Source organism: Polyodon spathula, chromosome 42, assembly GCF_017654505.1.
Source record: "Polyodon spathula isolate WHYD16114869_AA chromosome 42, ASM1765450v1, whole genome shotgun sequence".
In the NCBI taxonomy this organism is placed as follows: Eukaryota; Metazoa; Chordata; class Actinopteri; order Acipenseriformes; family Polyodontidae; genus Polyodon; species Polyodon spathula.
This window is the reverse complement of record NC_054575.1, coordinates 2,862,572-2,889,944: the sequence shown is the minus strand read 5'-3', so window position 1 is coordinate 2,889,944 and position 27,373 is coordinate 2,862,572. Positions and strand designations below refer to the sequence as shown.

The 27,373-nt window shown below is 45.1% G+C and overlaps 1 protein-coding gene across 1 annotated transcript in view; it reads left to right on the top strand.

Annotated features, from left to right (window-relative positions):
• Positions 1-22,800, top strand: part of LOC121305165 (syntaxin-1B-like) — a 28,214-nt gene extending 5,414 nt beyond the window's left edge. The window contains exons 2-10 of the mRNA XM_041236709.1: positions 12,082-12,156; positions 12,263-12,362; positions 14,939-15,013; positions 15,733-15,806; positions 16,409-16,517; positions 17,138-17,211; positions 17,752-17,889; positions 19,676-19,786; positions 21,653-22,800. Of these exons, the coding sequence (XP_041092643.1) occupies positions 12,082-12,156; positions 12,263-12,362; positions 14,939-15,013; positions 15,733-15,806; positions 16,409-16,517; positions 17,138-17,211; positions 17,752-17,889; positions 19,676-19,786; positions 21,653-21,733 (837 nt within the window). The 3' untranslated portion in view covers positions 21,734-22,800. The remainder of the gene's footprint in view (positions 1-12,081; positions 12,157-12,262; positions 12,363-14,938; positions 15,014-15,732; positions 15,807-16,408; positions 16,518-17,137; positions 17,212-17,751; positions 17,890-19,675; positions 19,787-21,652) is intronic.
• Positions 22,801-27,373: the final 4,573 nt, after the last annotated feature.

The window sequence follows — 27,373 nt, the reverse complement described above, 5'->3', positions numbered from 1 at the left end:
TATATAGAATGAACTCCCTCAGCTTCATAGAGTCCAGTGAAAGCTGCTGAATAATGTTCCCTTGTTAACATATTGAATTGCACCCCCTCTATATAGAATGAACTCCCTCAGCTTCATAGAGTCCAGTGAAAGCTGCTGAATAATGTTCCCTTGTTAACATATTGAATTGCACCCCCTCTATATAGAATGAACTCCCTCAGCTTCATAGAGTCCAGTGAAAGCTGCTGAATAATTTTCCCTTGTTAACATATTGAATTGCACCCCCTCTATATAGAATGAACTCCCTCAGCTTCATAGAGTCCAGTGAAAGCTGCTGAATAATGTTCCCTTGTTAACATATTGAATTGCACCCCCTCTATATAGAATGAACTCCCTCAGCTTCATAGAGTCCAGTGAAAGCTGCTGAATAATGTTCCCTTGTTAACATATTGAATTGCACCCCCTCTATATAGAATGAACTCCCTCAGCTTCATAGAGTCCAGTGAAAGCTGCTGAATAATGTTCCCTTGTTAACATATTGAATTGCACCCCCTCTATATAGAATGAACTCCCTCAGCTTCATAGAGTCCAGTGAAAGCTGCTGAATAATGTTCCCTTGTTAACATATTGAATTGCACCCCCTCTATATAGAATGAACTCCCTCAGCTTCATAGAGTCCAGTGAAAGCTGCTGAATAATGTTCCCTTGTTAACATATTGAATTGCACCCCCTCTATATAGAATGAACTCCCTCAGCTTCATAGAGTCCAGTGAAAGCTGCTGAATAATGTTCCCTTGTTAACATATTGAATTGCACCCCCTCTATATAGAATGAACTCCCTCAGCTTCATAGAGTCCAGTGAAAGCTGCTGAATAATGTTCCCTTGTTAACATATTGAATTGCACCCCCTCTATATAGAATGAACTCCCTCAGCTTCATAGAGTCCAGTTGAAAGCTGCTGAATAATGTTCCCTTGTTAACATATTGAATTGCACCCCCTCTATATAGAATGAACTCCCTCAGCTTCATAGAGTCCAGTGAAAGCTGCTGAATAATGTTCCCTTGTTAACATATTGAATTGCACCCCCTCTATATAGAATGAACTCCCTCAGCTTCATAGAGTCCAGTGAAAGCTGCTGAATAATGTTCCCTTGTTAACATATTGAATTGCACCCCCTCTATATAGAATGAACTCGCTCAGCTTCATAGAGTCCAGTGAAAGCTGCTGAATAATGTTCCCTTGTTAACATATTGAATTGCACCCCCTCTATATAGAATGAACTCCCTCAGCTTCATAGAGTCCAGTGAAAGCTGCTGAATAATGTTCCCTTGTTAACATATTGAATTGCACCCCCTCTATATAGAATGAACTCCCTCAGCTTCATAGAGTCCAGTGAAAGCTGCTGAATAATGTTCCCTTGTTAACATATTGAATTGCTCACCCAGCGGTTTTTAGTTTTCCAGATACTTCACGTTAAAAAAACTGACTGGAAAAATGTGACATTTTGAAATCTAACATGAAATACTACTGGACTGCTATTGTAAAATATCAAACTTATCTACACTAGCTTTATTAATTGTATGTGATCATGCTAATCAAGCTAATAAGAGGTGAGAGAATGGATTTTAAAGATGGTCAGCGCTCCTTTAAAGGGAGGGGCCAGTGATCCTGTTAATAAAGCTAATAAGAGGTGAGAGAATGGATTTTAAAGATGGTCAGCACTCCTTTAAAGGGAGGGATCAGTGATCCTGTTAATAAAGCTGATAAGAGGTGAGAGAATGGATTTTAGGTTCAGTACGTTGCAACTGTCCCAAAGGCTTTGAAATCCATTATCTTTCCCTGCTCTGTTCATTACCTCATTAAAACAATGCGTTGAACATTCATCACTTTATCACTGGAACGACAGTCAAAATCTAGTGGTATGTGGAGAGAAGCTGTCTGTCTGTCTGTTGTACTTTTTATTAATTAGGTTTAGGGGTTAAAATTATGTTTAGGTGTAAATCTCCTACCTTTAGCAGACAGGCTAAAAGAATTGAATCAGTCTTGAACAAAGAAGACGATCTGAATCAAGCATTCAAAATGCTAAAAGGTATTGACAATGTCGACCCAAGGAATTGAAGAAAAGAAACAAGGACCAGGGGTCACAAGTGGAGATTAGATAAAGGGGCATTCAGAACAGAAAATAGGAGGCACTTTTTTACATAGAGAATTGTGAGGGTCTGGAATCAACTCCCCAGTAATGTTGTTGAAGCTGACACCCTGGGATCCTTCAAGAAGCTGCTGGATGAGATTCTGGGATCAATAAGCTACTAACAACCAAACGAGCAAGATGGGCCAAACGGCCTCCTGTCGTTTGTAAACTTTCTTGTATTCTTACCTTCTTACTGGCTTTCTTATGATTTTTGCTTGATAAAGTCAAATTCAATCGACCTATCTCGACCTGAAATTAAAATAGGAATCATGACCCAGCAGCATCTCGCTGGATTCCACTGACTTCGAACATGAAAAACCTCTTCGGGTTTATTTTAAGTCTCACCTGGTTTTCAAAATCCTGTACAATATCCACTCTGTGACCCACAGGATCGCGTTTCCATGCAAATCCAAAATTGTTTTGATGAAATGTTTTCACTTTTGAAGTTTTTTAATGCAGTTTTTTTTTTTTTTTTTTTTGCTGTACAAAAGTCGATGCCAAACTGATCCGAGAGTCTGTTTTTGCGGCAACATTAATGCTTGTCAGAAAACAACGAGAAATCACTCTCACGAGCGCCAGCTGGCTTTGGAGCTTGGTTTCAGCTGTTTTTAACGTTACAGCAGATATATGAATCATAGTCTTCAGTTCTGTGCTTTACAATGCTTCCCTATGCTTTACCAGACCTCTCTGTGCTTTACAATGCTTCCCTATGCTTTACCAGACCTCTCTGTGCTTTACAATGCTTCCCTATGCTTTACCAGACCTCTCTGTGCTTTACAATGCTTCCCTATGCTTTACCAGACCTCTCTGTGCTTTACAATGCTTCCCTATGCTTTACCAGACCTCTCTGTGCTTTACAATGCTTCCCTATGCTTTACCAGACCTCTCTGTGCTTTACAATGCTTCCCTATGCTTTACCAGACCTCTCTGTGCTTTACAATGCTTCCCTATGCTTTACCAGACCTCTCTGTGCTTTACAATGCTTCCCTATGCTTTACCAGACCTCTCTGTGCTTTACAATGCTTCCCTATGCTTTACCAGACCTCTCTGTGCTTTACAATGCTTCCCTATGCTTTACCAGACCTCTCTGTGCTTTACAATGCTTCCCTATGCTTTACCAGACCTCTCTGTGCTTTACAATGCTTCCCTATGCTTTACCAGACCTCTCTGTGCTTTACAATGCTTTCCCTATCGCACTTTGCTGTTCTCAATCTTCAGTCTTCTTTCACGTCGCTCTGTTTTAATTGCAGCCTCTGTGATTGCGCGTTGATTCATTTTAATTATTGATCAGGAGACCGAAAAGCAGCCGATCTCAGCAAAAGCGCGGCTGGCTTCGATCAAGACGTGACAGCGTTTTGTCTGCATTGCTACACCCAACTGTGTTCAACTCTCTCAAGACAAAAATCTAAACTGTGCCAGTGATTCTTAAACTTCATCAAGCTCTGCCCTCCCCCCCTCCCCGCTGTGTCTGCTGGTTTCACCCTTCGCTGACAGATCGTTTGCTTAATTAGACCTCTTAAATAAACAGCTGCAGATTTCGAGTTACTTATCAAATGCTACGGCCGACTTGAAATCTGCAAACTGTTTATTAAAAGCTGAAAATGATTACAAAAGGGTCTAATTAAGCAAATGATTAGTTCAATGAAGGGTCTAGTTAAGTCATTGAGAGCTCAGTTGGAATGAAACCCAGCCGGCATTGCAGGGATCCAAAAACTTGATCGCCTGGTATTTTGGGAAGTTAAAGTAATTAAAACGTCTAATTAAATAGAAAAGGGGGCAGATTTCTGGTTAATATCAAATGTCCGGGCAGACTATGAAATCTGCAAAACTGTTTAGTAAAAGAAAACGGAGACTGAACTGCTCCCTCCGTCCTTCCCTCACCCCCCTCAGAGAAAGGGGGCTCCCTCCGGTCCAGGGCAGGCTTGAGGCACGGAGACTGAACTGCTCCCTCCCTCCTCTCACCCCCCTATTAGAGAAAGGGTCTCCCTCCGGTCCAGGGCAGGCTTGAGGCACGGAGACTGAACTGCTCCCTCCCTCCTTCCCTCACCCCCCTCAGAGAAAGGGGGCTCCCTCCGGTCCAGGGCAGGCTTGAGGCACGGAGACTGAACTGCTCCCTCCCTCCTTCCCTCACCCCCCTCAGAGAAAGGGGGCTCCCTCCAGTCCAGGGCAGGCTTGAGGCACGGAGACTGAACTGCTCCCTCCCTCCCTCCCCCCCCTAAGAGAAAGGGGGCTCCCTCCAGTCCAGGGCAGGCTTGAGGCACGGAGACTGAACTGCTCCCTCCCTCCCTCCCCCCTAAGAGAAAGGGGGCTCCCTCCGGTCCAGGGCAGGCTTGAGGCACGGAGACTGAACTGCTCCCTCCCTCCCTCACCCCCCTCAGAGAAAGGGGGCTCCCTCCGGTCCAGGGCAGGCTTGAGGCACGGAGACTGAACTGCTCCCTCCGTCCAGGCTCCTAAAAACGTTAAAAGTTTTTTTGGTTTAGTAATTAATTTTAATGGCCTCAGCAAACGCTGTAATGAATGAGAGCACACAACAGGGAAGAGAAACTGTATCAGCAGAGTGGAGATATAGAAAGCAGCTCTCCCCTCCCTCTCTCCCCACCTCTGTGCTGCTCATCCCCTAACAGCTGACACACACACTCTCTCACCTGATCTAAGACTTATTATTACCATTAATATTAACTATATTACTGCAATATTATTATTATTCATTTAGTAGTTGCCAATTTTATTTTGGCTCACCACTGCCCCCCCTGTGCTGACTCGGGAGCGGCGAAGACGAACCAGCCAGACCACAGGGGGGTGCTGGTGAGCCGAGGACACCCTGGCCGACCTAAGCCCCTCTCCCCGGGCGGCGCTCTGTCAATTGTGCGCCGCCCCCTGGGAGCGCCTGTCCACGATTGACAGTGGAATAGCCTGGACTCAAACCGGCGACCTCCTGTAGGAGGTGTCCTGCACTTCATGAAAAGCGCCTTTACTGGATGCGCCACTCGGGAGCCCATTATTATTATTATTAATAATAATAATAATAATAATAATAATAATAATAATAATAATGTGTATGTATACTCTGAGGATGGTGTCATGATTATTAGAATAGAATATATATATGTATGTGTGTGTGTCTCTTACCCGATATTCTCAGATCTTTTTTTAAAAACAAATAAAGCAGTAAGAATATTGTTCATTTTCACAAAAAAAAATTAGACAAAAGTGAATTGCATCAGCCCTTTAAAGCCGAGCTCTGCGTCTGATGGGGAAGACCCCTCCAGCGTCCACACAAACTCTTTCAGCACGCGCCCAAAATTGCTCTGATTGACCCCCCCCCCCCCCCAGGCGAACCAAAGGGACATAATTACATCATTCCGGCCCCCACAGCGGTGGTGATGTCATAGTACCAAATGATCTTTAATGGCAATGCAGACAGACAGTGGCACTGCAATGGGTCTGTATTACACTGAGGGGCAATGGTAGCACAAGTATAGGGCAGCTGCAATGGGGTGAGGCTGGTAGAATGGGACCACAGTGGGCTGACTATACCCTCAATGATCTTCAATGACAATGCAGACAGACAGAGGCACTGCAATGGGTCTGTATTACACTACAATGGTAGCACAAGTATAGGGCAGCTGCAATGGGGTGAGGCTGGTAGAATGGGACCACAGTGTGCTCACTATACCCTCAATGATCTTCAATGGCAATGCAGACAGACAGTGGCACTGCAATGGGTCTGTATTACACTACAATGGTAGCACAAGTATAGGGCAGCTGCAATGGGGCGAGGCTGGTAGAATGGGACCACAGTGTGCTGACTATACCCTCAATGATCTTCAATGGCAATGCAGACAGACAGCGGCACTGCAATGGCTCTGTATTACACTACAATGGTAGCACAAGTATAGGGCAGCTGCAATGGGGTGAGGCTGGTAGAATGGGACCACAGTGTGCTGACTATACCCTCAATGATCTTCAATGGCAATGCAGACAGACAGTGGCACTGCAATGGGTCTGTATTACACTACAATGGTAGCACAAGTATAGGGCAGCTGCAATGGGGTGAGGCTGGTAGAATGGGACCACAGTGTGCTGACTATACCCTCAATGATCTTCAATGGCAATGCCAGACTTGGTTGAAGACGTCAATAACGACAATGGTACACTGGTCCTTTAAGAGCTGAAGGGGGGGGGGGGGGGGGGGCGCCTTGGGTCTGTGACTCTGTGTCATGTGATGTCAGGAACGACGCTGGCTCTCAATGTCAGTGATCGCTGGAGGGGAGAGTGGGAACAGAGAGGGAAGGAAACGGGGTTACAGTAAGGACAAGTGTGGGAGAGATGAGGCTGCAGGGTTATTATTATCATTATTATTATTATTATTATTATTATTATTAGTGTTTATTATCCACCCACTTACTCTAACCCCAACCCATAAACAAACACAGAAAATGTTTCTTTGGACCGTTCTACTCTCCCGCGCTTGTTAAAATATTTCCGTTTTTTTTCATTCTATTTAGAGGTACCCAGGTATTGAAGAAGTGAGGGGTGTGACTTTATAGACATGGCCAGTACAGTCCCCACCCCTAATCTTGCTGGAAATCTTTTGCTGTTGCCAGAATTTATTCCCGTGCTGTGTTTCAATTCACAAGCTCGGCCAACGCTGTTGACAGATTTCCAAGGGCTGGGAATGAAGTTTTTGATACTCATAAGTGAAAAAAAAAAAAAAACAATCTCTCTTTAATTGAGTGGGCAGGCGTGCGCGATAGCAACGTGGTAGTCTGTCTTCTCTGTGTTAAAACGTGACAGGAGATGAACTTTTGAATGTCACAAACAGGATATTAAATATTAACGTGCCATTTATCATTGAGGGACAAGAATGTCAGCGTGTACGGTCAGATGTAGACAGAAAGAAGGGCCGGGCTGCAGTGTGGAAGGCAGTGGGTTTGAGGAGCTAGCAAAGCGCTGGGCGAGTGGGGATGGGAGATAAACGCAGTGTGTTTGAGGCTCAGTGGTTAGATAAAGAGTGCTGGGCTGCAGTGTGGAAGGGAGTGGGGTTTGAGGAGCTCAGTGGTTAGATAAAGGAAGCGCTGGGCTGCAGTGTGAAAGGCAGTGGGTTTGAGGAGCTCAGTGGTTAGAGAAAGCGCTGGGCTGCAGTGTGGAAGGCAGTGGGTTTGAGGAGCTCAGTGGTTAGATAAAGAAAGCGCTGGGCTGCAGCGTGGAAGGCAGTGGGTTTGAGGAGCTCAGTGGTTAGATAAAGAAAGCGCTGGGCTGCAGTGTGGAAGGCAAGCGCGGGGCTGTGGGTTTAAGGAGCTCAGTGGTTAGATAAAGAAAGCGCTGGGCTGCAGTGTGGATTTCAGATTGTAAACAGACTCAAAATGACATCACTGTTTTCATGGAGACTGGAGCAGGATGGCTGGTCTATTTTTGGATCCTGGAAGGGGAAGCAGCTCCAGGTTGGAAAGTGATCTTGAATAGAGACCTTGAGTGCTTCCGTGATTTCACACCCAGAAGACTTCCAGGAATCTGACCCATTTCACACTTCTGTTCGTTACATTGATGTTAAGTCAAACAATTATTATTTTTATTTTTTTAAAGCATGATGTTGGTAACACCATCCATTCAGTGTCTTTAATTACTTTTAACTGACATTGTAGTTAATTACTGTGTATTGACATTGTAGTTAATTAGTAAATATGTGTGGGTTTACACATTCTTAAAGGGTTATTAGGGATAGATACAATGTACTTAATGTTGAAATCGCACAAGTGTGGATGAGATGTAACCAGGCAATCCCAATTATGATGAACCTGCACTTAGCACTGAGGACATCCAGCACCCTGGTTGACATTGGATTGGTATTGAACCTGACAACGGGGAAGCACTAACACCAAACACTAACACCACACCCACAGACCAAAGACCTTGGAGTGAACACTGACACGTCATGTGACATGGCAGGTAAAAAACTAAACAAACCCCAACCCCCAGTCCACAACCACTACTCGAACAAACCTGTTGAAACCGAACCCAACCCCCAACACAACATGATGTTGGTAACACCCACACCACCACGGTACAACCGCCAACCCCAACCCTTTAATTACCCCCCCAACCCCATTGTACCGCAATTACCCCCATTGACACCGCCCCGAACCCATTACCCCCCAACCCGGACCCCCCCACCAACCCCTCCACCCCACACCACCACGCACCCCCAAACCCCCCCCCCCCCCCCATACCCCCCGCCAAACCCACCCACCACCACCCACAACGTAGTACTTGAACCCTCTAACGCCAACCCCTTAAGGGTTATTCGGGCTAGATACAATGTACTCATGGTGCAACTTTGTTTGTAGAGGTCACCCCAAGTAAACAACCCCCCCACCCCCATAACCCAAACAGCAACACCAACACCCAACCTCCCCCAACACCAACACCAACCCCTAACACCAACCACCCCAACCTCACACCAAACCCCAACACCAACACCAAACACCAACACTAACCCCAACCCCCACCGTACCACCAACCCCAACCACAACTAACACAACACCAACTGACCCAACACCAACACCCAACCCCACCCCAACACGAACCCTAACCCCAACCACACCCCACACCCAACACACTAACACCACAACCAACAACCACACACCCACTAACCCCCAAACCCCTAACACGAACCCCAAACACAACCACCAACACCAACCTCTAACAAACCCAAACATTCGTGAACCCCAACACGATTAACACGAACCCAGACATAAAACACCCCCCACCCCCAACCCCAACCCCAACACCAACCCAACCCCAACACCAACACTAACACTAACACCAACACCAACACCAACCCCAACACCAACACCAACACCAACACCAACACCAACACCAACCCCAACCAACACCAACACCAACACCAACACCAACACCAACACCAACACCAACACCAACACTAACACCAACCCCAACACTAACACTAACCCTAACCCAACACTAACCCCAACACCAACACCACACCAACCCAACCCCAACCCAAACAAACCCATCCCAACCCCAACCCTAACCCTAACCTTTAACAACCAACCCAACCCAACCCCAACCCCAACCCCAACCCCAACCCCCACACAAACACTTAACCCAACACCCTACACAACAAAACAACCCCACCCGCAACCACCATAACCCCAACACTAACACAACACAACCCAACACAACAACCCTAACACCAACTAACACTAACCTACCACTAACACTAACCAAACCTAACCCCACAACCCACACCACACCAACACCAACACCAACACCAACACCAACCCCAACCACCAACACCAACACCAACACCAAACACCAACACCAACACCAACACACCAACACAACAACACAACACCAACAACAACACCAACCCCCACAACTACACGAACATTGGGTACCCCAAACACTAACAATAACCCCAACACAACTAACAACCAAACCCCAACACTAACACCAACACCCAACACCAACACCAACCCCAACACCAACCCCAACACCAACACCAACCCCAACACCAACACCAACACCAACCCCAACACCAACACCAACACCAACACCAACACCAACACCAACACCAACACTAACACCAACAACACCAACAATTTCACTCCCACCACCACTAACACCAACCCCAACACCAACCCCAACACTAACACCAACACTAACTAACTAACTTTTTCAAATACTGTTATCTGCTGCTGGAACTGATACATAATACATTGGAGATGGGCCAGCTGTCCACTTCTGCTGTTGCTTAAAATAAAAACACAATAAAAACGTGTGTTACTTTTTCTGTTCGCCACTTAGCCTATTTAGAGAGTAAAGAAATGCTCTTGAGTAAAATCTTGAGTATAATATTACACATTAGAAATTGTAACTCTCTCTGTGATACAAAAAACATGATGTGTTTACATTGAGTTTCTGAGCCTACCATAGACAGAAATAATGTACAGCTATGGCCATAGCATGGAAAAGCAGAGGGAAGCATTGTAAAGCACAGAGAGGTCTGGTAAAGCATAGGGAAGCATTGTAAAGCACAGAGAGGTCTGGTAAAGCATAGGGAAGCATTGCAAAGCACAGAGAGGTCTGGTAAAGCACAGGGAAGCATTGTAAAGCACAGAGAGGTCTGGTAAAGCACATGGAAGCATTGTAAAGCACAGAGAGGTCTGGTAAAGCACAGGGAAGCATTGTGAAGCACAGAGAGGTCTGGTAAAGCATAGGGAAGCATTGTAAAGCACAGAGAGGTCTGGTAAAGCATAGGGAAGCATTGTAAAGCACAGAGAGGTCTGGTAAAGCACAGGGAAGCATTGCAAAGCACAGAGAGGTCTGGTAAAGCACAGGGAAGCATTGTAAAGCACAGAGAGGTCTGGTAAAGCACAGGGAAGCATTGTAAAGCACAGAGAGGTCTGGTAAAGCACAGGGAAGCATTGTGAAGCACAGAGAGGTCTGGTAAAGCACAGGGAAGCATTGCGAAGCACAGAGAGGTCTGGTAAAGCATAGGGAAGCATTGTAAAATTCTACTGGAAGCCATAATAGCAGTTTAGTAGTATTTCACATTAAATTTTGAAAAGTCACATTTTTCCAGTCAGTTTTCTGTGAAGTATCTGGGAAAACTAGAAAGCAGCGTGGAATTCAATATGTTAACAAGGGAACATTATTCAGCAGCTTTCACTGGACTCTATGAAGCTGAGGGAGTTCATTCTATATAGAGGGGGTGCAATTCAATATGTTAACAAGGGAACATTATTCAGCAGCTTTCACTGGACTCTATGAAGCTGAGGGAGTTCATTCTATATAGAGGGGGTGCAATTCAATATGTTAACAAGGGAACATTATTCAGCAGCTTTCACTGGACTCTATGAAGCTGAGGGAGTTCATTCTATATAGAGGGGGTTCAATTCAATATGTTAACAAGGGAACATTGTTCATTATCTTTCATTGGATTCTGTGAAGCTGAGTGAGTTCGTTCTCTATCGAGGGTGATGATGTAGAGCTGTGTGCTCAGATGACGGCACTGTCTGTACTGCAGACTGCTTGAAGGGTAGCTAGCCTTTTGTTTGCCTGCTGGTGGCGAGAAACAGACGAAACCTGATGCCAGGCTGTTTTGACGTCACTGAGGGTGGGTTGACCTTGAGCCCGGGCAGCAGGGGACAGGACAGAGCACACAGACTGGCTGCAGGCAAACCTGGGCTTTTCTGTTTGGTAGAAGAACTGGAGAAAAGTTTGGGAACAAGAAAAAGTGTTTCAGCCCATCCAGGTGTGTGTGTGGGGGTGCTAATTTAAAAATATTTTAATGTTCCCAGTGTTTTAGATCCTACTGCTTCACCTGGTAGCTATTCCATGCATTCATATATGGAATATATTTAGCTCAAAGGGCAGTTGGCTCTTTGAGCTAAATATATATATATCGTCCTTTTTCTCTTTCTTTCTGTTTCCTTCTCTGTCTCTTTCCTTCTCTCTTTCTTTATTACTCTCTCTTCTTTCTATTAATAATAATAATAACAATAATAATTTATATAGCGTCTTTCATAGTGGGCCACCATCAATCACAAAGCGCTTTACACAGGCTGTGAACTGCGCATTATATGCAGAGTCACTTACAACAGGACACTGATTTAACATCTCATCACGCAGGACGGAGCACAAGGAGGTGAAGCGACTCGCTCAGGGTCACACACACACACACGCACACACACACACACACACACACACACACACACACTGACACACACAAGGTATCACAACAGCACAGTGGCTGAGCCAGGATGTATCAAGGTATCAAGACCCCTTTCTCTAACAGCTGGACCAGCGAGCAGCTTTAGGAAAGAAAGAGAGCTGTCCTCCTGGTCGAATCAGAAAGCTAAGTGAGGCGTCTTCTTTGTTTCAGGCTAAAGACAGTGACGATGATGAAGAGGTCGTCCACGTCGATCGAGATCATTTTATGGATGAATTCTTCGAACAGGTAGGATTTCCGACACAGCATGTAAATCAAAGCTGAGGACATTCAAGGCGGGAGGATCAATAATCAGAATTGATTAATTGCTGGAACACGTGCTTGCTGTTTGCAGGTGGAGGAGATCCGAGGCTGCATAGAGAAACTGTGTGAAGATGTGGAACAGGTGAAGAAACAGCACAGCGCTATCCTAGCAGCTCCAAACCCCGACGAGAGTAAGTGATCGTCCCCTGCCTGCCACTGCGGGCCACGCTCTCAAACCGTTTCTCTCCTTTTCAAACCCTTTTCAAAGCCTTCATCCTGTCTTTTAATTGATTTTTTAACCAAAATTTTTTCCCCAATTTCAAATGCCCAGTTCGTAAGCTCGGCTCACCACTGCCACCCCCGACGCTGTCCTCCGAAGCAGTCAGCCGACCGTTTCACTCTGCAGGCTCGCCGTGCAGCCTCCTCAGAGCTACAGAGTCGGAGGACAGCTTTACAGGCAAGCCCGCAGGCGCCCGGCCAGACCACAGGGGGGCGCTGGTGAGGCGCTGGTGACCAGGATTCAGGGCCGTATCTCCGGTCGGCCAGACCGGAAACGCTCTCGAGCTTCTGTCATGGGAGCGCATCTTCTTTCGGCATAAAACAAACCCAATTTTTTTTCAACTTTTGAAAAACAAACAAAAAGTAAAACATAAAGTCAAGTGGAGAAAAACATTCGCACCCTTTTTTAAATCACGTTTTGTGTCGTTAACATTTTTACTAATTAATTTCTTTCATCCCTTTCAGATGTATTGTTTGTTTTTGTTTTTTTAAGTTTTTCATTTTTTGGATTGATTTTTTTCTTTTGTTTTTTTTTTTTTTTACGTTTAGTTTGATCCTTTTCTTTTCACGTTGGATTTTCTCTTCTGTGTCTCAGGGCTGCATCCGGGAGAATTTGTGTTCCTCGAAGTCTGAGTTAAGTGTCAAGATTCGAGTCTAGTTACTATTTTCGCTTCACAACTAGTTAACTAGCTTCGTCTGTGTGTGTGTGTGTGTGTGTGTGTGTGTGTGTTTGTGTGTCTGTGTATGTGTGTGTGTGTGTCTGTGTGCCTGTGTATGTGTGTGTCTGTGTGTGTGACGTCATGTAATACATTCAATGGTCACTAGTTAAAAACCTGCTTTTGTAGTTAAAAAAAATCTAATTTTAAAATGTTTATTAACCAGGATAGAAAAAATTAAGATACACAGTACAAATTAGAGCAACAACAAATGCAAAACCGTTCGGGTCTATTTCTCCTCATCGCACGGCAGCGACCCCTACTGGCCGGGCAAGCTCAGAGCGGACACCTGCAAGGCTTGTCCACTAGAGGGCGGCAGGTCGCTGACAGCCGCTCTGGAGTTGCTGTGTGCAGAAAAGGGAGTTGACTCGTGGGATTGGAGGACGCCCCGCTGAACCTTCAGATCTCATGAGCAGCTGTGTGGGGGGGAAATCGCTGCGGCGACGAGGAGAAAAGCAGATGGGCATTCTGAATTAGGGAGAAAAACGGAGAGGGGGGGGGGGGGGATTAGAATTGGACACACTAATGAATGAAAATGCAAGTGATTTTAATGAACACAAATGTTCCGGTACCTCAAATACAATCCATTTACTGCCAACGTAGAGTGAAATAGAGAACATATTCTCTACCCAGTTATTTGTCATTGGCATTCTGTGTAAGCTCACATGTAAATAAAGCTGATAAGAGGTGAGAGAATGGATTTTAAAGATGGTCAGCGCTCCTTTAAAGGGAGGGGCCAGTGATCATGTTAATAAAGCTAATAAGAGGTGAGAGGATTTTAAAGATGGTTTTAGCGCTTAAAGCTAATAAGAGGTGAGAGAATGGATTTTAAAGATGGTCAGCGCTCCTTTAAAGGGAGGGGCCAGTGATCCTGTTAATAAAGCTAATAAGAGGTGAGAGAATGGATTTTAAAGATGGGCAGCGCTCCTGTAAAGGGAGGGGCCAGCGATCCTGTTAATAAAGCTAATAAGAGGTGAGAGAATGGATTTTAAAGATGGTCAGCGCTCCTTTAAAGGGAGGGGCCAGTGATCCTGTTAATAAAGCTAATAAGAGGTGAGAGAATGGATTTTAAAGATGGTCAGCGCTCCTTTAAAGGGAGGGGCCAGTGATCCTGTTAATAAAGCTAATAAGAGGTGAGAGAATGGATTTTAAAGATGGTCAGCGCTCCTTTAAAGGGAGGGGCCAGTGATCCTGTTAATAAAGCTAATAAGAGGTGAGAGAATGGATTTTAAAGATGGTCAGCGCTCCTTTAAAGGGAGGGGCCGGTGATCCTGTTAATAAAGCTAATAAGAGGTGAGAGAATGGATTTTAAAGATGGTCAGCGCTCCTTTAAAGGGAGGGGTCAGTGATCATGTTAATAAAGCTAATAAGAGGTGAGAGAATGGATTTTAAAGATGGTCAGCGCTCCTTTAAAGGGAGGGGCCAGTGATCCTGTTAATAAAGCTAATAAGAGGTGAGAGAATGGATTTTAAAGATGGGCAGCGCTCCTGTAAAGGGAGGGGCCAACCCCAACCCCAAACCCAACCCCAACACACCTATCTCTCACTATTTCTATCTCGAAACTAAGAGTCTCCCTTTTTCGCCCCCAACCCCCAACCCCAAACCCAACCCCAACACTCTCTCACTATGTTATGAAACTAAGGTCCACTTTTTCGCGATTCAGTGTCATCAAGAACATGCTGTGATTGGCTAAAGTTCTTGGCAGTAGGCGGGGCTTATCGCTGTGGCTCTGAAACCTGACTTGTGTTTTTTTCCTCTCTCTCTCCTCCTAGAAACCAAACAGGAGTTAGAAGATCTAACAGCGGACATCAAAAAGACTGCAAATAAAGTGCGGTCAAAATTAAAAGGTGAGTTTCTCTGGATCTTCGCTTTGGTCAGCAAGTCTCCTCATCACCCTAACCCCAACACCAACCCCACCAACCCCAAACCTATTGGAACCATCGTCCAGACCCAAACCCTAACCCCAAACACCAATCCCAAACCCCTTGTGGTCTGGCCCTAACCCTAACCCCAACCCTAACCCTAACCCTAACCCTAACCCCAACACCAACCCCAACCCTAACCATAACCCCAAAACCATCCCCAACCCCAACCCTAAACCTAACCAACCCTACCCCTAAACCCCAACCCCAACCCTAACCCTAACCCCCACCCTAACCCTAACCCTAACCCTAACCCCAACCCTAACCCTAACCCCAAACCCTAACCTTAACCCCTAACCCTTCGCTTCGGTCAACAGGTCTCCTCGTCAGACTGATGACTTCGCTGTGGTTTTTTGGGGTTTTTTTTCTCAAAGGGTTAAACGCGATACGCCCCAATTTTGACCAGTTTTGGGGAATTAGGATTTGAAAAGGCGTTCATAATATTGACATGATGAATTTGTTTATTGACAGCTTCTTATATACACAGCTTTTATATATTATAGTAATAATAATAATAATAATAATAATGTGTTTTTCAAAGGGTATCCTAGCTTGAATGTAACTTTAGTCTCCTACAATAAGAATAGGTGTTATAGAAGGCGTCTAGCAATAATAATAATAATAATAATGTGTTTTCATTCCAGCGATTGAACAGAGCATTGAACAGGAAGAAGGGTTAAACAGATCTTCCGCAGATCTTCGGATTCGGAAGACGCAGGTGTGTCAATCATTCATTCAGAGCTCTGGAACCCACGCTCACTACCCTCAAACCCACTCGAATCCTGCACTCAGGAGGTCAAACACTAGCCCCTCTCCCTTTCTCTCTCTCTATCTCTGAAGAGATTTTATTTCTCTCTGTCTCTCTTCCCCTATCTCTTGCTCTCTTTCTCTGTCTCTCACCCCCTGTCTCTTGCTCTCTCTCTTTCTGGCTCTCCCTCTCTATCTCTCCCTCTCTATCCCTCTTGCTCTCTCCCACTCTCATTCTCTCTCATAGTTTCTCTCCCTCCCTCTCTCCATCTCTTTCTCTCTCTCCCCCTCTCTCTCTCTCTCAGTGTAATTCAATTCAAAAGATGGACGACTCCAGTAATTGAAAACAAAATCCTCATAAGAATACAACCTTCATCCCAAAGGGTTGCAGACAACACATCTCTATAGAAAAAAAGATCTCTCAGTGAAACCGACGTGCAGAAAAATAACCGCTCTCTCCCTCTCCCTCTCTCTCTCCCTCTCCCCCTCTCTCCCTCTCTCTCCCTCTCTCCCTCTCCTCTCTCCCTCTCCCTCTCTCCCTCTCTCTCTCCCTCTCTCTCTCTCTCTCATCAGCACTCCACTCTGTCTCGCAAGTTCGTTGAAGTAATGACTGAATACAACACCACACAGTCCAAGTACAGAGACCGCTGCAAGGACCGGATCCAAAGGCAGCTGGAGATTAGTAAGTCAAACCCGGCCGAGGGCATCGAATCCTGGGGGAGGCGTTTGAGTTCCGTCCCTCGGGCACCCACTGGCTGCTTGAGGAAATCACAATATAGGAGGCTCGCTAGTCCATGATGTTCAAATCCCGGCTCAGCCACTGACTCGCTGTGTGTGTGTGTGTGAGAGAGACCCTGAGCGAGTCGCTTCACCTCCTTGTGCTCCGTCCTTCGGACGAGACGCAAAACAAACGAGGTCCTATTGGAAGAGACTCTGCAGCAGCGTTTGTTGATGATGTTACAATAATAATAATAATAATAATAATAATAATAATAATAATAATAGGTTTCCATTGATTGATTCAGATATACAAAAGTTATACATTAATAACAGAAGCATTTATCGTTGGACACAAGTGTAGCGCCTCGTTTTAAACATAGTTTAACGAAACGGCCTTTGAAAATAAGAAGAAATAGCATTTCGTTGGCAGGGTTATTTTTTTATTTTTTATAAAACAAAAACGACAAAAAAATAATAATAATTGTCTTTAGCCACAAAGCTGTGGTTGAATAATGCGCCGATTGGCCTGCTGTGATCATGTGCCCGCCTTCCAAGGACCTCATTGGATGATTTGTTTTGCAGCCGGGAGGACAACCACCAATGAGGAGCTGGAAGATATGTTGGAAAGTGGCAAGCTTGCTATCTTCACTGACGATGTAAGTAACTCAGAGAAAGGGGGCTCCCTCCAGTACAGGGCAGACTTGAGGCACGGAGACTGAACTGCTCCCTCCCTCCTTCCCTCACCCCCCTCAGAGAAAGGGGGCTCCCTCCAGTCCAGGGCAGGGTTGAGGCAGGGAGGCTGAACTGCTCCCTCCGTCCTTCCCTCACCCCCCTCAGAGAAAGGGGGCTCCCTCCAGTCCGGGACAGGCTTGAGGCACGGACACTGAACTGCTCCCTCCCTCACCCCCCTAAGAGAAAGGGGGCTCCCTCCAGTCCGGGACAGGTTTGAGGCACGGAGACTGAACTGCTCCCTCCCTCACCCCCCTAAGAGAAAGGGGGCTCCCTCCAGTCCGGGACAGGTTTGAGGCACGGAGATTGCTACAGCTGTTGTTTCCCTCAGCCTCCTTGTGGAGTGACAGCTCAGGGTCTTATATACACTCAGATCACACGACTCGTCGGGTTGGGACACTAGTTTTGCAATCACCCAGTTACTGGATGTATTAAAACCTGTGAATCTCTCTCCGATTCCCTCTCAGATCAAAATGGACTCCCAGATGACACAGCAGGCCCTGAACGAGATCGAGACCCGACACACCGAGATCATCAAGCTGGAGAACAGCATCCGCGAGCTGCATGACATGTTCGTGGACATGGCCATGCTGGTGGAGAGCCAGGTAATACAACACAGAGAAATTCCAGGGCTCTCTCCAGTCCAGGGCAGGCTTGAGGCACGGAGACTGAACCGCTCCCTCCCTCACCCCCCTCAAACCCCCTGAACACAAAAAAAAACACATGAAATCTCCCTCATAGGACGTTGGCAAAGAAACCAGGACTCGGATAGAAATTGAGACAGAGGGCGGCGAGGGGAGGGAACGGATTACTAAGGGTTACCTGGGTTGTCAAGGGATACCGAGCCCCGTCTTCAATGCTGAATCGATGGGGTCCTTTGAGACCCGACCTGACAAAAGTTCTGAGATCAATCAGCTGCTCGGAACCGGGCAAGCTCTGCTGGGCAGAACGCTCTGCTGTGCTGTGTTCTGGACTCTGCTGTGCTGTGTTCTGGACTCTACTGTGCTGTGTTCTGAACTCTGCTCAGCTCTGCTGTGTTTTGTAAAGCAATGCTCTGCTGTGTTCTGGACTCTACTGTGCTGTGTTCTGAACTCTGCTCAGCTCTGCTGTGTTTTGTAAAGCAATGCTCTGCTGTGTTCTGGACTCTGCTGTGCTGTGTTCTGGACTCTGCTCAGCTCTGCTGTGTTTTGTAAAGCAATGCTCTGCTGTGTTCTGGACTCTGCTGTGCTGTGTTCTGGACTCTGCTCAGCTCTGCTGTGTTTTGTAAAGCAATGCTCTGCTGTGTTCTGGACTCTGCTGTGCTGTGCTGTGGTCTCTGCTCAGCTCTGCTGTGCTTTGTAAAGCAATGATGTGCTGTGGACTCTGCTGTGCTGTGCTGTGGTCTCTGCTCTGTGTTCTGACGACTCTGCTAGTGCTGTTGTTCTGGACTCTGCGAAGCTCTGCGTGTTTTGGAACACAATGCATTGTGCTCCTGTTACTGAACATATTGCCTGCTGTGTTACGCTGGTATCGCTGTGACTGCTGTTCTTGTACTCTGCAATTGCCCTGACTGTGTTTCTGAGTAATTAGCACATGCTCGTGTCTGTGTTCTGGACTCTGCTAAGTGGCTGTGTTTGTGAGACTTACCCTGAACAGACACTGACTGTGATTGACGAGAAATCTCGAGATGCTGATGTTCTGGAAATTTTGCTCAGCTCTGCTGTGTTTTGTAAAGCAATGCTCTGCTGTGTTCTGGACTCTGCTGTGCTGTGTTCTGGACTCTGCTCAGCTCTGCTGTGTTTTGTAAAGCAATGCTCTGCTGTGTTCTGGACTCTGCTGTGCTGTGTTCTGGACTCTGCTCAGCTCTGCTGTGTTTTGTAAAGCAATGCTCTGCTGTGTTCTGGACTCTGCTGTGCTGTGCTGTGGTCTCTGCTCAGCTCTGCTGTGTTTTGTAAAGCAATGCTCTGCTGTGTTCTGGACTCTGCTGTGCTGTGCTGTGGTCTCTGCTCAGCTCTGCTGTGGACTTTGTAAAGCAATGATGTGCTGTGGAAAGCAATGCTGTGCTGTGCTGTGGACTCTGCTGTGCTGTGCTGTGGTCTCTGCTCAGCTCTGCTGTGTTTTGTAAAGCAATGCTCTGCTGTGTTCTGGACTCTGCTGTGCTGTGTTCTGGACTCTGCTCAGCTCTGCTGTGTTTTGTAAAGCAATGCTCTGCTGTGTTCTGGACTCTGCTGTGCTGTGTTCTGGACTCTGCTCAGCTCTGCTGTGTTTTGTAAAGCAATGCTCTGCTGTGTTCTGGACTCTGCTGTGCTGTGTTCTGGCTCTGCTGTGGCTGTGTTCTGGACTCTGCTGTGTCTCTGCTGTGCTGTGCTGTGGTCTCTGCTCAGCTCTGCTGTGTTTTGTGCTGGTGGACAGGGGGAGATGATTGACAGAATCGAGTACAACGTGGATCAGTCGGTGGACTTCGTGGAGCGGGCCGTTTCCGACACCAAGAAAGCTGTGAAATACCAGAGCAAAGCGAGGAGGGTGAGTGAGACACGCCCACGCACACACACTGAAACACACACACACAGACACGCCCACGCACACACACACACACTGAAACACACACACACACACACACACAGACACGCCCACGCACACACAGACACCGTCTGGCCCCCCCACACACAAACACAAACACCCAACGCACAACACAGACTATGTGTGGGTGCAAGTCACACAAAACCCACACTGCACACACACACACTGAACCACACCACACCACACACACACACACCCTGAAACACACACACACACACACACAGACACACTGAAACACACCCACGCACACACAACGAAACCACCACCTGAGCACCAGTCACACCACAGATATGCCACACACGATACACACACACGCACCCACGCCCGCACACCCACACACCACCCCCACACTGCCCACGCACACACAGACACACACACACATATACACAAGCTGACACACAACTGACACACACACACATAGACACACACACACACACACAGACACGCCCACGCACACACAGACACACACACACACACACAAGACACGCCCACGCACACACAGAGACACGCCCACGCACACACACTGAAACACACGCACACACAGACACAGACAATCGAGACAAGAAACGCCACGCTCAAACAGACTCTGACGTCCACGAGTCGAGACTCGTACTCACAGACAACACCCGCGCCACGTTATGTCACGCCCACGGGCCACACACAGACACAGAGAAACACACGCACACACACACACAGACACGCCCACGCACACACACTCACACTCACACATGAGACACGCCCCGATTCAAGACAAAGTACTCGCGTACGACCGTATCACGACTGACGATATGCACAGACAGCAGACGAGGTACTACGGTGTCACGAAAACGAAAGCAGTAAACACACATGAGCCACAAGACAAAACTGCCCACGTATTACCTATCTATCGGTACACTGTCATTCTGAGCAACACACAAACCACCATGCACTGACTAACGGCAAAACACGCACAACACTAGCCGAAACAATGAACACCAACATCGCACACAGGTTACCAAGCACACGTACCACGACAACTGACAACACACGTGAATCACCTGTAACAACAGTTACACACACGCACGCAACAATGATATTTGTACTGCTAGTGTGTGCCACGCACCACACAGACACTGCACGCACAATTGAAAGAAACAACACACAAAACAGACACGGCCCACGCCCACACAGACTACGGGCACTGAAACACACACACAGACACGCCCACGCACACAGGACACACTGAAAAACACACGCACACAACATAACACACGCACGCACAGTGCTGTGAAACACAAGTACAGACACGCCCACGAAGTAACACAGACACTGCCACGTACACACTGACCCGACACACTGTGAAACCCACGCACACACACACACACGCACACACTGAAACGACACACGCACAACCGAAAAGACCGCGCGCACAAAAAAACACGCCCACGCACACAGACACGCACACGCACACAGACAGACAGAGACTCCCACCCACAGACACACTGAACCCACGCACCCATTCGTGACCACGCACGACATGCTAATATAATACTACATGCTAATCACTCTAACCCACCACTTGTGCAACACTGCTGTATAATTTTCATGGCACTGCAACACAGGAAAAAACTGTCTCTATAGTCTAAAAGATGACAAGGGAAGATTGTATTTATTGAGGCCCCTGGAAAAAACTAAAAAAACTAATTATGTGTAAAATAACTGCGCTATTGATGTTCTCTTCTCTAAAAGGTCTCTCCCTCTCTCTCTCCTCTCTCTCTCCCCCCCTCTCTCCCCTTCCTCTCCCTTCCCCCCTCCCCTCTCTCTCTGCAGAAGAAGCTGATGATAATTGCCTGCTGTGTGATTCTAGGTGTTGTTCTTGCATCTAGCATCGGAGGCACGCTGGGATTTTAAGAAAATGCAACAACAAAACAAAACAAAGAAAACATCCAAATAAACGAGCGCTCAAAAAATAAACCGAGAGAGGGCCCGGTGGGAGAGAAAAACACACGACAACGAAATGAAAAAAGAATCATTCATAAAAACAAAGTATTTTCCTTTGAAGGCATTTAAATCGCTGTTCCCAGAGTGACAACTAAATTTACACATGTTTCTTTCTGATTTCATTTGCATTTGCAAGCAGCGGGTTGTGAAAAACTGTGACGAGGGCCTTAGAATAGATTATCAAACTACGTGTCCCAGAATGCATATTTAGTTCTTAAAAAGGTGTTTTACAAAGTGGGGACGTCCTAACAACTTCGTTTTTTCAGGCGTTACTGTCTTTGCGGAATATTTTCTCAAAAAATAACACCTGCCCACGCACGCACACACGCACGCACGCACACACGCACACACGCACGCACGCACGCACGCACGCACATATATAAGCTGGTTCTGTTTTACCGAATTCGTCATGCGACAACTCCACACCTGACCTATCAGAGAACAGCTTCGTGTCATGTGGTTTGAAATCAAGCCCAGTTTTACCTTCGCTCAAAATGGCAGAGAAGGTCAGCCACGCAGAGTCTAATTTCCCATCTTTGTAAAAAAAAAAAAAAACACACCGCAGCCAAAAGCCCCTGTTTCTAATGAGCCAGGCTTGCCTGGTTTGTATAATTCCATTAAATACATATCGCCAAATAGATCGCCATTATCGTCAGGCCAAGAAGAAGAAGAAGAAGAAGAAGAAGAAGAAGAAGAACAGCGCTTTCTCTTCTCCATCAGCCATTTTCTATTGCACTTGTTACTTTACAATCACACTTTCTGAAGAAGCCTGTGGCCGATTCTGGTTTAGTCCTGAAATAAAACGCAGCTGGCTTTACAAGACCGAACAAAGCCAGAAGCTTTGGAGATGTGAATAGAACACAGCAATGGCTGTTAACTCACACCTAATCGAATGATGTGATATGTTAACAAGGGAACATTATTCAGCAGCTTTCACTGGACTCTATGAAGCTGAGGGAGTTCATTCTATATAGAGGGGGTGCAATTCAATATGTTAACAAGGGAACATTATTCAGCAGCTTTCACTGGACTCTATGAAGCTGAGGGAGTTCATTCTATATAGAGGGGGTGCAATTCAATATGTTAACAAGGGAACATTATTCAGCAGCTTTCACTGGACTCTATGAAGCTGAGGGAGTTCATTCTATATAGAGGGGGTGCAATTCAATATGTTAACAAGGGAACATTATTCAGCAGCTTTCACTGGACTCTATGCTATGAAGCTCACCGAGTTCGTTCTCTATAGAGGCTGATGATGCAAAACTTGACTTTCACAATCTGACTGTCATTGCAAATGCAAATCTGCCGCTTTAGATTAAGATCAGTCTTCTCTTTCTTGATATAAATCCAGGACTGACGTGCATCTACAGACTCCCGCGTCTTTTGCGTTCGTAAGATAAGTGCGGTCATTAGGTTGAAAACAAAAACGTTGTATTATTATTATTTTTTTTTTTTTCTGAATCTGACATCATAGGGAAGATTAACCGTATAATTAGCCTATTAGTATATTGTGTTTTTGTGTGTGTGTGTGTGTGTGTGTGTGTGTGTGTGTGTGTGTGTGTATTTTTATTTATTTATTTATTTTATCATTTGATCATTTTTTTAAAGAAACCGTACAGATTATTTTGGAAGAGAAAAAAAATAACAATAACAATAACGATCATAATAATAATATTAATGAATGAAAATACGATTAATGACTATGAATATTCACGAGGCTTCTTAAAGCTTCTATCCATTTTTAAAAGCGCTGTTTTTTTAAGCCTCATAGATCAGAAATTATTCGTGTACATACATATGTATATATATTTACAGTGTTGGGTGAAGGGAAGTCAGCAACAGATAGAGGTGCTCAAAAACTTTAGGACACATCTTGCTGAAAATATTGGCTTCGTAAAGACCGTTTGAATGAATTGATCGGTTTCAATAAATTCGTGCATTTATGGTTTGCCTGTAGGAGGGGAAACCGGTGTGCTTGAAATTTGTATGCACGTCTTGCTTCATGGTTCAGCCTGTTTCACACAGTCTTTTAAAGCGGGTTACTATCTGTTTTACTGTCCTGAGATAATGGAACCAGTCAGTAACCTTAGCAACAGACCATTCATTCAAACTGGGCCGGACTGGTCCAGTTAACGCCTCACTCTCATGGGGGCTGAACTACATTTCCCATCACATCTCCCATGCTTTTGTGTATGTTTCTTAATAGGATTTCAAAAGAGAAAAAAACTACAGGGGCTGTAAACAACAACAACAAATAAAACGGTTTTATTTGAAGCCTGTTATTTGAACGCTGTGGTTTTGCGCCCTTATCGACTATTCAGACACCGCGTATTTTACAAAGGAGTAAAACATTTTAAAGCTGTGTTTTTTTTATTTATTTTATTTTGGGGGGTATGGGGGTCAGTGGGCGGTTGTGTTTGTTTGTTTTTTAATGAACAGAAAGTACCGTTGCAATTCTCTCTCTGCCCTGCAGATGTCACTGTTGTCGCCGATTTCATCTGCTGGCAAAAGCAAGCGAAAGAGAACCCATTTGTGTTACTTCATTTATCATACACGCGAATATAGTGTAATAATATACATAATAAATCCATTCACGGCACAAAAATATTATATTAAAAAAATGTATTTATTAAAAAAACTGTATTTTCTTTTTAAAGCTATATAAAAACATAACCATTTTTTTTAAATTAAGAACTTAGACTTTAATTATAATTATATTTTATTTTAAATAATTATATAAAAAATATTATTTGGGGGGGGGGGGCTTTATTTGATAATAGTGACGAAAACATGCAACTTTATCATTTTTTATGTGTTTTATTTTTTCTGCGGTTAAACATACCAGGGTACTTCCACAGAATATATAAACCCTGTCTCTCAAGTCAATTCTTTATTTAGAACCGAAAAAAAAATCAGAAATCTGTGTGCTATGGCAAAAATATACTGGGCTGCAATTACACCATTGCACCACCAGATGGCAGGCATGTCTATAGAAAAGGCGCTGTGATTTTGAACACATTCAGTTCGGACAAGTAAAGCAGACAGTAAGTTGCACCTCGCATCACAGATCACAGCAAGGTAACGATATCGATCTGGAATTTGACTAGTAATGTCTAACCACAATTATTTATTTATTTAAATGTAATTAAATAAGCATTGCCATACTTAACTGCAACACAGACAAAATGAGTTATCATCCTTGTTAGAAGGTGTTTTCTTAACATAAGTTTCCCCTGGTGTGTTGCGAAATTCTGACTTGTCTGCGAAAGAACCCCGACCCCCCCCCCCCCCCCCCCCCCCTCGTTCTTCCAATAATACAGTAGTCCGATGAGGCAACAAACATCGTGGATCGATCCATTTATAACAGGGAGGGGAGGGGGGGTTCTGCAATCTCCAGACACCCCTGTGTGTTTTGTTTTTTTCTGTACAGTATTAATGTTATCTGTTCCGTCAGTATCATCCGTGAGAGAGGATGAGAAGAAAACAAGAAAAAAGTGAAGAAAATAAAAGAATGATTATTAATGATTAAAAGAGTTAATAAACAATACTGCTAATAATATTAATAATAATGCTCGCAACTTGTCAAACTGAAATTAAAGTTAATGTCTGTAATTACTGTAAATGACATTTATGTAATAATAATAATAATAATAATAATAATAATAATAATAATAATAATAATAATAATAATTGCATGCCAGTGTCAAACACTCTGGACAAAGTCTCTGGTCTCTGTTCTAAATGGTGAGAAATGAGGCACAGCTAAAAAAAAAAAAAAAAAATACTCCCAAACTCAGCTCTAACCACTAGAGCCAGCCTCCCTCCCTCCCAGTCCCTTCTCAGCTCTACCCACTAGAGCCTCCCTCCCTCCCAGTCCCTCCTCAGCTCTAACCACTAGAGCCAGCCTCCCTCCCTCCCTCCCAATCCTCACTCTCACCCCAAACCTTTCTCTATTATGAGATCTGGTAGATCAAGTTAACATTGCCTCCTGGTTAAAAGAAAAAGAACCACCTTAATATAATAAATCAGATGAAAACAGTAAACGAGTCCTCGCTCAACACTCTCCAGAACAGAAGCCACTGGTTTTGTTTGGAACTGCAACTTATGTCTGTTTTAGTTTTGTGTGTGTGTGTGTGTACTGTATTGTAAATTCGATCTATCTCTATCTCTCTCCCTCTGTTCCCGATCCCTTTCTCTACCTCCTCATCCTATCCCTCTCCCTCACTGTCTCTCCTCCCCCCTCATCCCTCTTTCGCTCCTCATCCCTCTGCCCCATTCCTCTCCCTCTTTCTACCCCATCCTATCCCTCTGCCCCTCATTCCTCTCCATTCTCTCTCCCTCCCCCCTCTCTTTCTCCTCTCTCCCTCTCCCCCTCTCTCGTTCTGCAGTTTTCCTGTTATGTTTAGTTAATGTGATGTGATGGTACTCCCTTTCCCCTACTCTATATGATAACAACTCATCTATGCAGATGCTGTGTGTTGTTTTTGATTATTATTTTTTTTAAGTGTGAAAATAAAATACATAATAAAGCATTGTTTAGGGTACAGAGCCCATCTCTCTCTAGCTTTTATTGTTTCTAGTTTATCTCCTCCTCAGCAGGGACCAGGCAAGCTCAGTCACACGACCCCCGTCTCCCGCGCACAGCACAGTCATACTGACCCGATGCAATTTCAAACTATTTTAAATTAATTAACTGTTTTTATTTGCAAAGGTTTGACTCTTTTCTGCTCTTTTAGTCCAGGAGCTGTGATCAAACTTCTTTGACTGCCAGCCTGGGAGCTCCTCATATTGGAGTGTCTTTACCAGTGAGATGCTGTTGCAATACTGACAGAGAAAATTAGGCTCTGCCTTGTAGAGATATATTGTTTGTTTGTTTGTTTGTTTATAAATATCTCCAGACAAGTGCAGCCATTTCCAGAGATAATAATACAATATATAATAATAATAATAAAATAACAAATATCTTTCAAAACAAAATAAGGACGTGTGTCTAGATGTGTCTTATTTGCGGTGCACCAGTGTCTACTGGGGTTTTTGTAGAAAAACATTGTTGTTTGTTTTGTAGAGTTTCAACAAAGACACATATTCTAGTACTGGGATCAATGACCCATAACTTAAGAAAAGTCATCAAATATTATACAGACAATGAAAAGAAAAAGAGCATTTAAGCTAATTGGAAACCAGAGCCGGGTCAAATAGACCCGAAACCTAATAGGAGGTTTAAGAAGGTTACAAAGGTTACTGTTTTGAAACGGAGCAGGCCGTCTGCCGCGTGGGTGCGGGCGTTCGCTGGCAGGAGGCGGAGACGGAGGTGGAAGCTGATAACACCCCCTGCAGGTGAAGAGGATTTATTTCCAGATCGATACGCTGGCAGGACCGGCATGGCAGAGCATCCTCGCTCGCAACACAGTGTACGAAAACTTTGGTGGGAATCTCTGCACTAATCTTCTCCAAGACTAACACTGCTGAAGAGCTCGATCACGGACACGCGACGAAAACCGTCTATTAAAGTGTGGGTCTGTGAAGTTCAGGGAGCTGCCATACTTTAGT